Consider the following 16,002-nt stretch of genomic DNA (forward strand, 5'->3'; position numbering starts at 1 on the left):
GTGTGTGTGTGTGTATGTGTGTGTGTGTATGTGCAGATTTTTATTCTCACTAACTTTTCTCAGAGATGGCTGGACCGATTTTCATGAAATTAATTGCAAATGAAAGGTCTCGTTGTCCCATAAGACCCTATTAAATTTCATTGTAATCGGATTTTTAGTTTAAAGGTAATGGTTCAAAATGTAAAAATCATGAAACATCATTATCTCGAAAACTACACAACCGATTTGAACAAAAATGATTTGAAATGAACGGGCTACCTGAAATACCCTTAACTTTTGCATTTCATAAAGATTGAACTTGTGGTTCGAAAGTTATAACAAGAAACGTGTTTTGAAGACTACTTAATCTCACTCATGTTTCTCAGAGATGGCTGAACCGATTTTCATAAAATCAGTGTCAAATGGAAGGTCTAGTTGCCCCATAAGACCCTATTGATTTGTTTTGCAATCAAACTATTACTTTTCCTGTTATGTTTAAAAATGTGAAATCCAGCTATGAAAAGGAACATATTCCGAAGACTACTTGAACTCACTCACTTTTCTCAGTGATGGCTGACCCGATTTCTACAAAATTAGTGTCAACTAATAAGTCTAGCTGCCTCGTAACACCCTATTGAATTTTACTGTAATCGGACTGTAACTTCGTCTGTAAAGTACCGAAATGTGAAAATCACGAAACTTCATTAACTCAGAAACTACACAACCGATTTGATCAATATTAATATCAGATGAGCGGGCTAGTTAAGGGTTAACTGATGAATTATGATTGAACACGTGGTTTCAAAGTTTGGCTGCCCTATACGTTCCCATTTCATTTGGTTATAATTGAACTTAAGCCATCGTTATGTATTAAATTGTTAATAAAACAACGAAAGTCTATTATTTCAAAGATTACATGACTAATTTGAACATAACTAGTGTCATACGAACGAGTCATCTCTCAAACTTACAAATAACAAACTTCATAACAGTTTGATATGTGGCTCAAAAGTTATGGAAAGAAAAGAAATTCAAAGGCTATTTAAAACTATACCTGATTTGATTGATATATGTAGTCTCAACATAATTTAAATGTGGTTTTGTACTATTTGAACGTTTCAAATTAATTGAATCCTCGCGATGTGTTTAAAGTCTGCAAATACACGACGAATCGGCCATAGGATATGATCAAAGTCAAATAACAAATCGTTTAAAATGATTGGTTTTATCGAAATGACAATATCCTCGACTTTTGGCTTTTGGCGCCCTAATTCTGAATATATTCATATTGGGTGGTATTCGATCATTTTCAGCAGATTTTCTGGCATCAATCTGACACCGGAAATACCCATATTGGGAGGTATTCAGTTATTTTAGTTGTTTTCCAGAAACTAACAGTGGTCGTCTTTAAATTCAAAATGGTGTCCAGGGTCAATGTTTGGTTTCTATGCATCATCTCGATTACGGAAATATCCATGTTGAGTATTATTTGGTCATTTTCGGCTGTTTCCTATAAGTTGCCATTTAGCGATTCAAAACGGTGCCTGAGGTCAATTGTTAGCTCATTGCATCATTCTGGTTCCAGAGATACTCATATTGGATGGTATTTGGTTATTTTAGGCTGTTTTGCACGAACCGGAAGTCGCCATTTTGGATTTCAAAATGGTATTTAAAAAAATTGCTGGCCTCTGAGCGTCATTCTGGTTGAAGAAACACCCATATTGGGTGTAATTCGATCATTTTCCGCTGTTTCCCAGGAACCGGAAGTCGCCAACCTAGAATCCAAAATAGGGTCTGTGGTCGATTTCAGCAGCTGTGTATCATTTGTTACCACTAAAAACATTCACCTGCCAAATATGGTTCCATTTAGTTGATTAGTTCGCGAGATGTGCAGAAATTTGTGCAGACACATGTGCTTCCATAAGAGGGAGGGGCGTCGAACCATTATGGACATATTTATTACCCTTTAAAACATCCACATGCCAAATTCGGTTTCATTTGCTTGGTTTGTTCTTGAGTTGTGCAGAAATGTATGTTTCATTTGTATTGGACCCCTCCTTTCCAGAAGTGGGAGGTGTCTCAAACTATCATAGGAACCTTTATCGAGACCAAAAACCCCTACATACAAATTTTCACGTCGATCGGTTCGGTAGTTTCGAGCCTATATGGATCAAACAGACTGACAGACCGGACTACATTTTTTTTTTCTCGCTTATTTTCCGTCGGTCTAGTTCCGCCACTGTTGTGGCCAATTACCGACGCCCAGGAAGGCGACTCTACACCCAGGTCCCTAACTCACGACCCGTTTATTAACGGACCGGCGCCAACGGCTTTACTTCCTCATGCGATGGAAGGCGTGATCCCAGAGATTTTTCGCCTCAGAAAATCTCCCGGTGTCGGCTAGGATTGAATCTAGACCAGTTGGGTTGGTTGTGAGTGGATCACGCCACCTCACAACCATCGACACCTATGTCGGCGGTGGTGGTTCAAAAATGCTACGGTGCAGCATTTTGCATGTAACCAAAAAGGCTGAAAGAAAATTGTTTACACGTGGAGTTTATAGTCACTGGCGTACTTGAAATTGAGTAGATTTCGAATAAAATCTTACAACCGAGGCGCATGAATGCACAAAATACTGAAAAGACCATACATGTAATGGGAATGAGTTCAAAAAATGTGTTGATGAACAGAAAACTGGATAAAACTGGAACAATTTTCAAAAAACTGGAAATATTCAACCTTCAGCTGTTCCGCTGACGATCTTCAAAAAACTGGAGATATCCAGTAAAAACTGGAGGGTTGGCAACGCTGCTACGGAGAATATTTATGGACGAAGAGTAAAGAGATGATTCATACTGTTTAGGGCCGGGTTTGTTATACAAGATTACGAATCAAAGAATATGATAGGTGGGCCCACTCGGAAATACTACAAGGTATACAGCCCTAGGGGTTGTATGAAATGGTGACGTAGGACTAAATTTATAATATATGCTAAACTAAATATTATTCAATGCTGCGCTAAACTGTTCATAGGTAACACTACCGTTTATTTTTGATAGTCGTTTTTTTAAAACTAACGATGCATGAATACATGAAAATTTTACACTAGTAGTAGTTGCGAAAATTCTCATAACTCTTATCTTCAAGCATCTATAGTTCTGAAAAGAACCGATTCCATAATATTCAGTTAGAAATTCGTGCTACAGAACGCTGATAATCGCACCATGAATATTTCGTTGGCCGCGCATAAAATTTGCTCTCCGCTGTGCCCTTCAGTAGCTGTGCCAGCAAAATATCCTGCATCGAATGATGGTAACTGTTGCTGCCGTATGCAGAATAAAGGTGTAACATGTTCCGCAGTGCCTGGAAGTTGACTCGTATGCAGCTCTCGTTTCTCATATCGCGTACCTTTACCAGCTGCACTGCTCTCGCTTATGTGTAACAAACTGAACTGAAGCTGAATTTTCCACACGCAATCTTTGGTATCGAGTTCAGCGTAGAATTTTACCATTAAGGCGTGGCCACGTAGCTTATAGAAAGAAAGAGAAACAAACCAAAACATCTTCAATACTACTGAGTGATTTTTATAAGCATCAAAAGAAAGTTTTTGCTTTCCCGATGCGCAAATCACTCTGGTTCTTAGATTAACTAATTTTCGTTTCTAATATTTGACTGATAACGGTGTTCGAGTGAACACAAACAAACAATTAAACCGGAAAATCACTCAATTTAGCAGTGTAAATTCTTGAAATGAGGGTTATGTCTTGTTGTGATAAACTATTGATAGGTAACACTACCGTTTATCTTTGGTGTGTCCTAGTCATTATTGTAAAAATGATTATTTAGAAATAGATGAGCATTTCACACTAGTAGTAGTTGTGAAAATTCTCATAACTCTTATCTTCATCATCTTATAGTTCTGAAAAGAACCGATTTCATAATCTTCAGCTCGAAATGTAGCTACAGAATGCTGATGATCACACCACCACCGGTAGCATCGAATATTTTGTTGGCCGCGCATAAAATTTGCTCTCAGCTGTGCCCTCCAGCAGCTGTATCAGCAAAATATCCTGCAGCGTAATGGTTATTGTTGCTGCCGTGTACAGAATAAAGGTAACATGCTCCGCGGTGCCTGGAAGTTGACTCGTATGCAGCTCTCGTTTCTCAATGTCGCGAAGCTTTAACAGCTGCACCACACTCGCTATTGTGGAACAAACTAAACTGAAGCTGAATTTTCCACACGCAGTCTTTTGTATCGAGTTCAGCGTAGATTTTTACCATTAAGACGTGGCCACGCAGCTTAGACAAAGACAAACAAACCAAAACACTTTGTTGAGACAAAATATGTAGGCAGTGGAATATATTTCGTCCATGTTATTGTTATCTGTGCTTGGGAAGCAAGCCAAGAACAAGGGAAATGAATGGGAAAGCTTGACCTTGGAACTTTTCACCTTTTTCCACCATTAAGCAGTAAAGCAACAATGTTGAACATAATATCAAAAAATTGTTACATATTTTATCTATCCACCGACATATAAACGACTAAGATGCATTAAATCGTTCGCTTGCTATAACCGTTTGAAATCTGACGCAACATTTGCCAGTTTCATTTTCATTTTCACAAAGTGTAATCTAGTATAGAAAACAAAGTCGTAGTCCTACGTCGAAAATCTGTGGGTACTTATCCACTCGAGATTTTCGGGAAAAAATACTATAAGGTATACAGCCCTAGGATTGTATAAAATGGTGACGTGGGACTAAACACTGTAATTAGGGGACTTTTTAATACATAATATATACAGAGTCCGCAGACAGAATCAATGTGTTCAGTGACTTACGTATTTTAATTTTCAGCCTTCACTGGAAAACTATTTTCAGAAATATACAGTAAGGTCTTTTTTTACGCGGATTGCTTTCCTCCATTACTCGAAAACGGTATAAGATATTAACCTTATTTCAATCGCATTTTCCGTTTTAGGCCACGAGTGATCAGTTTTCGAAAAAATTTACAATTTTTGGTGTAAATACTCAAAATTTAAAATATTGCATTTTGGTCTTTAGATTGAACACTATCATATTTGAAAGAGGTTCAAACATACTAGGACGATTTTCTGCGTTATATTTGCAACTCAAAAAGTCGGTTTTCACGCGGGTCCATACAAATTTGGAACGCGTCCCTCACGTCAAAAAAGACCTTAGTGTATTTAACAAAAATCGAAAGAATATCATTTATATTTGGCGATATCATGCCTGTAGTATTTTTTTTTGTGTGCAAACAACATGTATTTGACTAGGCGCAAGCATATCGCTCTTGATGAAGAAGCACAAAGAATGTTTTGTAATGCGTCATAGTCAAAATTAACTCTATATCCTCAAAAACCAAATCCAATAATACTTATGTTATCATAATGAATGGTTTTGTCTTATTTAAGCCTGATTAAATCAAATTTATAATGGATCTTTCTTTTAAAATAATATGGAAGCCCTTACAAAAGTTCATTAATTGGCAAACATCAGAAGATATGTGAAACAAAATTATCAACAACTTCCAGCAAAAAATCGTAGCAACCAACAATTCTATTTAAGTTTTTTGCTTAACAATTTTTTCATTTAACTACAATTACATTCGGTGTAATACGAAGACAGATAATATACGGTTATTATGGTGAAGTTTAAAATAATTATGTATTATCTAACAATTTTGAAATGCAATAAAAGATCCTAAATGTATCTTAGTAAATGGACCAAAAATTCACAAGTATTTGCCGACTCTTACTCTTTTATAAATTTGCTTTTTTGGGAATTCACTCTTTCGTTACTATCCGGTCACGATTATTTAGTGAATGTCGAAGATAAAATTAAATAAATATAACATATGACTGTTGCAAAAATGTACAATTCTTGTTGAGTAATTTACGGTAGTCATATTTATGAGATAAACTTTTGATCACCATAAGCAGCAGCATTACAGTTTTTCCTAGATTGCACACGAATAGAAATGTACGAACAGAAGTGTACCACTGGAAAACGAATAGTACCACTGCAGTACGAATCGAAGTGTATCTCTGAAATGTGTGAATAGAAGAGTACCGCTGCAATCTTAGACGACGAGAGACTTGCGGCGCTCTGCTCCACTGGTACTGTTGCTTTTACCAGCATGTTTTCTTTCAAGACATTAGTTTTTATTACGTTCTGAAAGCAGGTTTAAGAATTGTTCAAGAATGGGGATTGTTTCAAACTTTTCGAAGAACTTTTACCTTCGAGACATCGAATTAGTGTAGGTTCATGAAAGCAAAAATAAATTGACCTATTGGGACGGGGAGGTTCTGTCAATTTTTTTTACGATATTGATACAGAGAATGTCACAGGGAACGGATGGTGTCCATTCACGTCGTCTGTGCTAGGAATGCTCGCATGTAATTGGTTCATTGTTCGAGTAAATTTGTCATCGAAACTTTTTATCAATTTTACCGCTTAGCAATGAAATTAGACTGATAGCTATCATATTACAAAATTGTTATACATTTTATTTATCCAACAACATATTGGTTATTGTTATCCATCATGTGGTTATGCTGTTATTAACGTTTGAAATCTGACGCAACTTTTGCCAGTTTCATTTCCAATTTTACAGAATGCATCCCAGTATAGAAAACAAAGACGTAGTCCCACGTCAAAATATTCTAATATTTTCCACGTTCAAAATTTAAAATATACGTGTAGATGCGTGAGTGATGGTAAGAAATTCTCTAAACAAAATTCGTAGAACTGGAAACTCTGATCGCGAGTAATGCATTTGTATAAAGGCGTTGTCGCATCTATTTTCCTCCCCGATTCCATATTACCCACTCGGGGAAAAAGTGTGACACCGGCCCTGAACAGAAGTCTGTCACAGGTCTGCGATTTTCAATCAATTTTTCCAAAAATTTCATTGTAGAAAATATTTCAAATATCCGGGATCCCGCTGCTGAAATAAAATGTTGCCGAGATTCGGGAATCCCGGGTAAATAAAATTTCCTGAGAAATTCCATTTCGAGACGTCCCGGGAAGGACGCTCTAAACGTGCTCTTGGAGTAGCAGGATGAATTTGGATGAAGGCTGACCAAGAAAAACATTTATGGTAATGGTTGTGAAATTAACCGCAAAAATCGAAAAAATTCCTCAAAGACTTCAGTTGTGGGTAGCATCTTCATATTGTTTAATTTATCGATTTTCTTTATTCAATCCTAAGTACTATAATTCTTTTTGTTTCTCATTCCTTCTCAATTTAGTTTAGTTAAATTTATAATACTATCTGAAAAGGCAAATAAACATTCGAGTATTGAGAAACATAAAAATGCAATTTTATATTCCGAAGTAAATCACGAGTAACTTGAAATCACGTTCTTCTTGAGCTATATAATCTTTGGCAAAGTTTTTCGCCATAAAATTTCCCATCGTTTCATGGTAATAAGTTAGTGATATCATTAGGTTTGATACTCACTTTTGATGTCAGATTGTGCTTAAAAAATTCCCTTTCCATAGGACAAAAACTTTTGCAGCAAAATAAATTGGCCACAAACAAACATTATTTTCCTCATATTTCAGGCCCTAGGGAACCTGCAAGAAATATAAAAGGATTAGATTTCAAGGAAAAATTAATAACTAGACATATTTTTTGGATTTAACATTAGAAAACCCAATTTTTTCTAAAAAAATATCAGAGCCAGTTGAAAACATCATTTTCTAGAGTCACCGCTGAAGAAAAGTTTGGAGGGTGACCCCTCAGGATTTCAGACTGGAAGCAATTCTAGACGTGGTAGACATCCAGAGTTGAAATAACATTTTCTTGTCTGTTTCGGGTTAAACCGCTGAATAGCGAAATAACGTTCCAGTCAATCAGCCAAACTTCTTAGGAACCAGTCGCGAATACCGCGAATACTAGGTCTTGTTTCTGGGTTATCCGATCGGACTGAAACTTTCAGGGTTTGTTTATCTATATAATAGTACAATGTTTTGCAGAACATCAAATTTTTTGAATAGGGGTAAGTGGGGTAGAAAAGCACGTCAAGAATTGATGTCTGCGGGGGCCTAGTGTGGTTGGTAACGTCTCCGCCAACCACGCTCGACGCCTGGGTTCGAATCCCACCGCCGACATAGGTGTCGATGGTTGTGAGGTGGCGTGATCCACTCACAACCAACCCAACTGGTCTAGATTCAATCCTAGCCGACACCGGGAGATTTTCTGAGGCGAAAAATCTCTGGGATCACGCCTTCCATCGCATGAGGAAGTAAAGCCGTTGGCGCCGGTCCGTTAATAAACGGGTCGTGAGTTAGGGTCCTGGGTGTGGAGTCGCCTCCCTGGGCGTCGGTGATTGGCCACAACAGTGGCGGAACTAGACCGACAGAAAATAAGCGAGAATAAAAAAAAAAAAAAGAATTGATGTCCAAAAACTGCTAAAAACGTTAAACTGTTATAACTTTATATAAACTGAATCGATTTCCATGAAAATTAGCATGTTTAGTCTACTCTATGAAGGGAACAAAATGAGGGTTGCGTTTCTCGCGAACTGGTTCTTGAACGGAATACTGTTTTCTAATCAATGAAGATAGCAACTCTAGAAAAATGTGCTAAATAAATTAAGTTCACGCGCAAGAAGTATTGATATCATAGCGAAACGTCATCGGAAAAGTTGACTGCAGCTTTCTTGTTCGTTTCTGAAGCTTAAGATTCTGAAGACTTTTCTGATTTCCATGATTTCCGATGGTCGATTGGCAAACACATACGAAAAGACAAACTAATAACACATTTTCTCGTTAGAGATTAGCTATTAGCACTCGAAACAAAATGAACAATATCGAAAACTGCCGTGATCAACCAAAACAAACAAATAAGAATTTCCAGTGATAGAAAACATCGCGGGTTCCACGAAATCGTCCACCTTCGAATACTTACAACTTAAGTCAGTTTCCAATGGGATCCACTATTGTTGTTGTATTGCTCGCTCGGGTGCACAACGACACGGCCACCGAAAGTATAACTCTCAGTGTTCACGTATGAAAGCTAGCGCAGAAAATTCAGTTTTCAATGTATAACCGACCACTGCAGCAAGAGGATGGCGACTATTGCAAAAACATGTTCGTATAATGTTTGTACAGTACACCCTCATTCCATCGTAGCTTTTCACAGCTGATGAACTACGAGGGGAAACCGGTGGATCGCACTGCACAGCATTGCTGAGCATGTCCGGACATGTTAGTGATTCTGTTCGGATCTGACGCGTTCGCTCTAGAGCCATTTGGCCGCTGCTAATAGTTTTGCGTGTGCAGGTAGCGTGTGTGTGTAATCGTTTGTTTACTTGTACTATGTATTGTTCACTTGCTTGCAGTGCGTGCGAAAAAATATCAGAAACAAAGAATCATCCCGCGTCATCGGGAATTACAATAAATGGCAATGACGATAAATTAACAAATTTGCCAGTGTTAACATTGTGAAACATCAATGTAACTTTCAAACGCCCCAAAATCATTTTGATATTTTTCCCTGCCATTCGCCAAAACGTTGCCCAAAAACCCAATTTTAAATATCCAGCAGACTCTCATAGCGAACGAACCAACACGGCGGACCGCGCACTGCCATAACGCTAAATTTTGGATCTCCCGTCTGTGTGGGAACCATCGTCATACAGGAATGTCTTACAATTATGTACGCTAAAACCAACCGTCTTTTTATGGACTACCACATCAACTGAAATAGTAAAATTGAGTACTCGTGTGTTTACTATGAAGAAACGGGGTGCTATTTACTGTAAGGAACTATTGGCATTAGAAAAATACAGCACCCATGGTTCGCAGTCATTCTACAAAACGAATAACGAAAAAAAAATTTCACAAAATTGGCATTTTGAACGGGCACTACCTACTCATACTTCATGGTATGGAGAAAAACGAGTTTGAAATAACCATTCACATAGGAAAGTAGTACCAGTTATAGCAACACTTGAAAAATGTACCAGTTATGGCGTGAACCAGTTATGGCCTATGGAGTTTAAATGTAGATAAACAAAGTTTTACCACTATCCGCAATGTTTAGCGAGTGGCAGAAAAGTTTACTTTGCAATCAAATGAGTTTAAGGCGTTAAGAAGCGTACATTGGTACACTCCAGCATCAGAGCAATTTTCTTCGCACTGGGGGTGATGAATTCGGCCTACCGGAAATTGGAGCCCGGCACGGGATGAATAGGATTTTGCCTTTCCCTTCTCTGCCGCGACCAGACTTTACCGTTTTCATGGTACTGGCGTAGGAATAGAAACGAAGTTGAAATTTCTGGTTGCTACCTTTAGTACCAGAACTTGGGGAGAAATTCTTAGACGACAATATGAGAAAAAGGAAACGAAACAGTTGTTTGCCATTTTCAATTCAGCTTTCTACGAGCGTTAATGGCAGACAGTGCACGCAGCCCATTTTGACGACTTCTGTAGATCAGGCAATCTTCAATCGCAGTTACGGAGTGAAAAACAAAAAAAAAGTATAGCAAATTTACTAAACAGTTCGCTCCGCGCATGCGCACGATGGGATTTAAATAACAAAACGTCCATTGGAGTTGCTATGTTACATTACAATGTTGTTATATTTTCCACTCCGTTACTGCGATTGAAAATTACCCGACCTACGAAAGACGTCAAAATGAGCTGTATGCACTGTCCGCCATTACCGCTCGTGGAATCGATCCTGGGTTACTCATCGCCAATTTCCTAGGCGTCTCGACACTCGTAGATCCGCTTCAACCAACTTTCTCGCGACAGGTCCGGCCCATCACAGCCTCCCGACCATCAGGTGCACAATACGAATCTCTCCGAGTAGTCCCGGCCGCTCGTGATTCATACGCCTGCACCACTTTCTGCTTTCAGTTTGTACTCCACCAAATATTATCCGCAACACTTTCTGTTCTAATTCGGCAAGTGCGCGTTTGTCCTCCGTGAGCAGCGTCACGGTTTCTAGTCTATAGATTTCTAGTCCTGGTATATTTGGGGATTTGAACACTATATTTCGTGCGGCGCCGTATGCTCTTGGATCGAAGCGTCCTTTAAAGGCCAAAGTAGGCTCGATTTCCAGCTTGAATACGTAGTTGGATCTCCGTACTTGTGTTATTAGTAGCCTCCGCCATCCCAAAGCTTCTCGTAATAACGTCGTGATGGTCTACGAAGCCTGTGAGTTGACTACTTCTGCTGAAAATCATGCTTCTCGTTTCGATGCTCGCTCAATGAACAACGTGCAACGTTATTTAAACCCTCTGCGCGCTTCGAAGTGATTCGAGAGTATCCTTTCCCTGATCGCACACGTAACACATCACTCGATCCAAGGCAGCCAGTGTTTATCCGGAGAACCGTAGTCATGCATTGTTAGCTGCTCCATAGCTGGTCTCTATCGACTTATGATACTGTGCCTTGAAGTCCACGAAGACGTGATGTATGGGCACTTTGTACTCCCAGCTCAGCATTTCTAAAGGATCTGCCGGAGAGTAAAAATTTTTCCGTAGCATCGTGAGATTGTGTGAAGCCTAATTGGTGCTGCCCTACAAATCCTTTATATAGAGGAGAAAGAAGGCAGAGCAGAATTTAAGAAAGGACTTTGTAGGCGACGTTGATCAACGTTATGCCACGGTAGTTGCTGCATTGTAGCCGATCGTCCTTTTTATAGATGGGGCGCTTGGATGAGTATAACTCCTTCCATTCTTTCCTCCGGTAGTCTCTCAATATACTGGAAAATAAACAGTGGAGTGCCTCCTTGCCGTGTTATAAGAGGATGACATCATGCTATCTCTTTCTAATGTGAGAGTGAATAGTTATTCCTGGATCCATTACAAGCTAAATGGAATTTTTGCTGGACTTTTCTCATATCAGTCAGAGAATTGCGGACCATTGAGATGTTGGGTACGCAGCAAATATATGGGATTTGATAGCGATAACATAGTCCTGGTTGTTAGAGCTCTGCCGGTAGTCTGTTCTTACCTGCGGCTCGATTGTTCTTTAGTGACCCAATTACGCCTTTGATTTCCTGGATATCGGGAACGGGGACACTGTTATCGTTTGTAGGAACTCCAAGATTAACTGTTCTTCCGTTGCTCCACTATTGGGGTGCTCATCGAAAAGCTGTCGACCATCTCGCGCTCGCTTGTGATCAGGTTTCCCTCCTCGTCTCTACATATGTCTGGACTCTGTGTGCAACCCCTACGGAATGATTGTTAAAGGTGAAAACGGAAAGAATTGCGCACGTCATTTGAGGTGTTAGCGACGAACTCGTCATTTTGTTTTATCTGCTATCAAAACAATTTTTTTCTCATGCTCAAACATACCTTTGAATAAATGCAAAAGATTAAATTTCCGTTACCCTTTTTTCCCAAAAAGGGATATTCCCTAAGTTTAATGTCTTTGTTTTTTTCCTCGTTTTGACAATTTTTATCGATTTTATAAAACAGCTTCACTCATTAGATTGTTTATGTTTGCTTATAGAAAATAAATTACAAAACCTCTGTTGACACAGTTCTTCAGCGGTTAATCAAATATGTTAGCATTAGTTATTTTATAACAAAGTATAATTATTGACTTGTTAAAATAGGAACTTGTTAATGCCATCATTAATGATTCGTAAGCCATCCAAAAGGACGAATTTAAATATTTATTCTGAAAATAGAAATGATCAGGCCACAAGTCAAACTTCTATTGAAACACATTGAAAGGTAAAATGTGTTTTTAAAATAAAAAAAGCAGTTGGAAGTTTTGCTTCGCGTTATGAACGCAAAAAAAGTTTGAAATCACTTTGACCCACAAATATAATTCACAATTCGTTGCAGATGCCTTCAAAACTAAAATAATCGCTATACCACCCAACGGGAAAAAACCGGTGTCGTTCATGATCACACCGCGGACGCTGGGTGAGATTACGGTTCGGATCGAAGCGAATAATATTCTTGCCTCAGACTCGACAGAACAGGTGGTGCGGGTCGTTCCGGAAGGTTATCTAGTCGAAAAGAAGGAAGCGAAGTTCATCGAGTTGAATCGACGCGGCAGACTGAACTATGAACTCAATATCGACATTCCGCGAAATATCGACGAGGGTTCGGCCAACGTGAAGCTGATGCTGTATGGTAAGTTACGACTTGTTTCATTGTAATATCCTTAAATTGGACCTATTTTCTCGTTGGTACAGGTGACATACTAGGGCCTCCGATTATGCACATGGAAGCGCTCATCCGACCACCGGCTGGCTCCGGGGAGGAAAATATGTTAATTTTTGCCTACAATGTTGCAGTACTGGATTATCTCACAGAGACGGGAACGCTGAAAGATGACACTGGACAGCTGGTTATTTATTACCTCGAGAATGGTTACCAGAAGCAACAAGACTTCAAACAGAGAGACGGATCGTTCAGTGATGCAGGTTCTGCGGATCTCATAGGAAGCACACTGCTGACAGCCTTTGCCGCGAAATGGTTTAGCAAGGCTAGCAAATTTATCGAAGTGGACAAAGCAATGGTATCTTCAGCTTTCCGGTGGTTGGCGAGTGCACAGAAGTCGAACGGTCGAGCAGTTGAGTTTGGAAAAATCAACAACCCAGATATGAAGGGTGATTTGTTGACGGGTAAATATGCGCTCACTGCTTATGTGTTGGCTGCGTTTCTAGAGAATGAGGATGCTGCTGCTGAGCACCGGTTGACCACAGCAAAAATGATGAACTATCTCGCGAAAAAAATGAACAACATCAACGATCTGCATGACTTAGCGATCACAACGTATGCCGTATCACTGGGAAAGCATAACAAAAGTAACGACTTTTTCGATAAACTATACCGAAGCTCGATGTTCGATAGTGTGAATGGTTCCCACTACTATAGTAGACCTCCGAGTGATATCGAAGCTACCGGTTATGCGCTGTTATCATTTATTCTGAACGAAAAACTCATCCAAGCGACGTCGATTATGAGATGGTTACAGCAGCAACAATATACGTCTGCAGGAGCGCAATCGTTTGTTGGCCTGGAAGCGTTAACCAAGCTGGCTGCACATGAGAATCCGCAGAAAAACGATCTTCGAGTCGTTCTGAGTCACCACAATCGTAGGATGAAGGTGATCGATATGGACCAGAATAACGCGCAGAAAACGGAAATGACTATACCGAGCAACATTCGTATGCTCGATGTCCAAATCGAGGGAATTGGCAGATGTGTGTTGCAGCTCATCTATCAATACTGTCTGGATGCTCAGAAAACCAAAAGTAACTACATGATAGACGCGACAGTACTCAACAGTAGTACCCACTACGAGCAACACTTGAAGGTTTGCGTCCGGTATACCGGAAGGGACACTACCCCGTCTACCGAACCGGTATTCGTCGAAGTGTTTTTTCCGAGTGGGTTCATTGCCGACGAAGAAGGCATCAAAGATCTTTCTACAGCTGGTAAAATTAGGGTAGGTGTCAAGTTTTATATCGATTGAAGTTACTAACCACTGAAGATAAAAAAATCATTTATCCATAGCAAACAGACATTCGCTTCGGGGCCTCGTCGGTAGTAGTTTTTTACGACAGTATGGGCTATGAGAACAATTGCTTCCAGATCACCTCGTACCGGAGATTCAAAGCTGCAATGCATCGTCCGGCGTACGTCGTGGTATCCGATACACGTGATTCAGGTTAGCTTAACTAATAAATTTAGGTTTCTTTGTTTTCTTTTCACATTTGATTACAATTTTAGGGCGTATGGCTGTCAAATCGTATGAGGGTACGATCGAGCAGAAGTGTGACATTTGTCTGGACCAGAAGTGTACTGCAACGACCTGTTAGGGTTTATTTCAAGCTGACGGGATGCCAAAATAAAACAGGAACACGCGAGATATTAAGTTAGGTTTGTTATTTATTTCAGAGACTTAGAGTGGAAATATACAATCCGGTTGAAGTTCTTACTGTGAATCGCAGGTAAGAACGTTCCACAACGTATGTTGTAACCATTATTTGCGAGTTGCACGAGTTTATTGTATTGATAACGTACCTGTAACATGTGCGCTCACGATTTTAAAATAATAGGTATATCAAAAATGAAGCGACAAATGTGCTATTTTAGACTGAAAAAAAATCGTTTTAATAAAAAAGCATTGTTATTTTTTACACTTTTATTTCTGTTTTCCATTTTTTCTGGATCCCTGGTTTACAAGTCTTAACACCTCGCATCACATTTATTCGTTTTTGTGAAAAATTTTACAAAATAAATGTTTTCAAGCCATGACATATAACGAAAAACAAGTAAATCGTGATAGCTGGCATTACAGTAGTGGACAGCTGCAACGTGCTGCCGTTTTAAGTAAATTTGTATAAAGAATTAGGAGCTAGGAGTTTTTTATTTTGTATTTTGTTACTGTTTTTGCATTCCTCGAGTTCGAAGCTACTTTGAGCTAGATCGAGAAACGTATTTCCAAGAAATGTTGAATGTAAAATGCAAGAAACGTATTTCCAAGAAATGTTGAGTGTAAAATGGAAGGCACGTTCCACCGGTTAGGTAATGCAGAATTGGAATGGGACCAATCTTCTAGGGTGGTGCTCCGCTCTGCTTAGAAAGTCGTCCGGAGATATAACGCACGATGGATATTGTCAAGAATAAACTGCTGGATGAAACCTTAAAACGGAGTGAAAAAATTTGGTCGGGGCGAATCAATCTTGAGCGTAGATTATTCTCATTCCATTATTCTCATAAGGTATGCGTATGTTCGCGGAGAATGTACGGATTAAACTCCAATTTTTTTACGTAATTAGTGAAAAAATGAACAAAATATGCTCATCTGCTCTCAAGAAATCGACCGAATTGGAAATCCCGGCGCTCTCCTATTCGTCGACCTTCAGCTTCCGTAAAGAAACTTATCCGCACACTGTCGAAGTAGGTTACTAAGGTATCCGCAGATGTTGATTACGTACAACATCCTACCTATGCTTAACGGGTGACAACAAAAAGTTTGAAACTTTTTTCTGCTGCTGTGGTGGATGAACTTAAAGAA

The 16,002-nt window shown here is 39.3% G+C and overlaps 1 protein-coding gene across 6 annotated transcripts in view; it reads left to right on the forward strand.

Annotated features, from left to right (window-relative positions):
• LOC129721841 (thioester-containing protein 1 allele S3-like) overlaps positions 1–15,120 on the forward strand; it is a 35,108-nt gene extending 19,988 nt beyond the window's left edge. For all 6 annotated transcript variants that reach the window (XM_055674892.1, XM_055674894.1, XM_055674896.1 and 3 more), the window contains exons 11-14: positions 12,813–13,106; positions 13,169–14,427; positions 14,496–14,649; positions 14,712–15,120. In XM_055674892.1, coding sequence (XP_055530867.1) covers positions 12,813–13,106; positions 13,169–14,427; positions 14,496–14,649; positions 14,712–14,800 — 1,796 coding nt within the window. In that variant the 3' untranslated portion in view covers positions 14,801–15,120. The remainder of the gene's footprint in view (positions 1–12,812; positions 13,107–13,168; positions 14,428–14,495; positions 14,650–14,711) is intronic.
• Positions 15,121–16,002: the final 882 nt, after the last annotated feature.

This window comes from Wyeomyia smithii, chromosome 2, assembly GCF_029784165.1.
Source record: "Wyeomyia smithii strain HCP4-BCI-WySm-NY-G18 chromosome 2, ASM2978416v1, whole genome shotgun sequence".
Lineage (NCBI taxonomy): Eukaryota > Metazoa > Arthropoda > Insecta > Diptera > Culicidae > Wyeomyia > Wyeomyia smithii.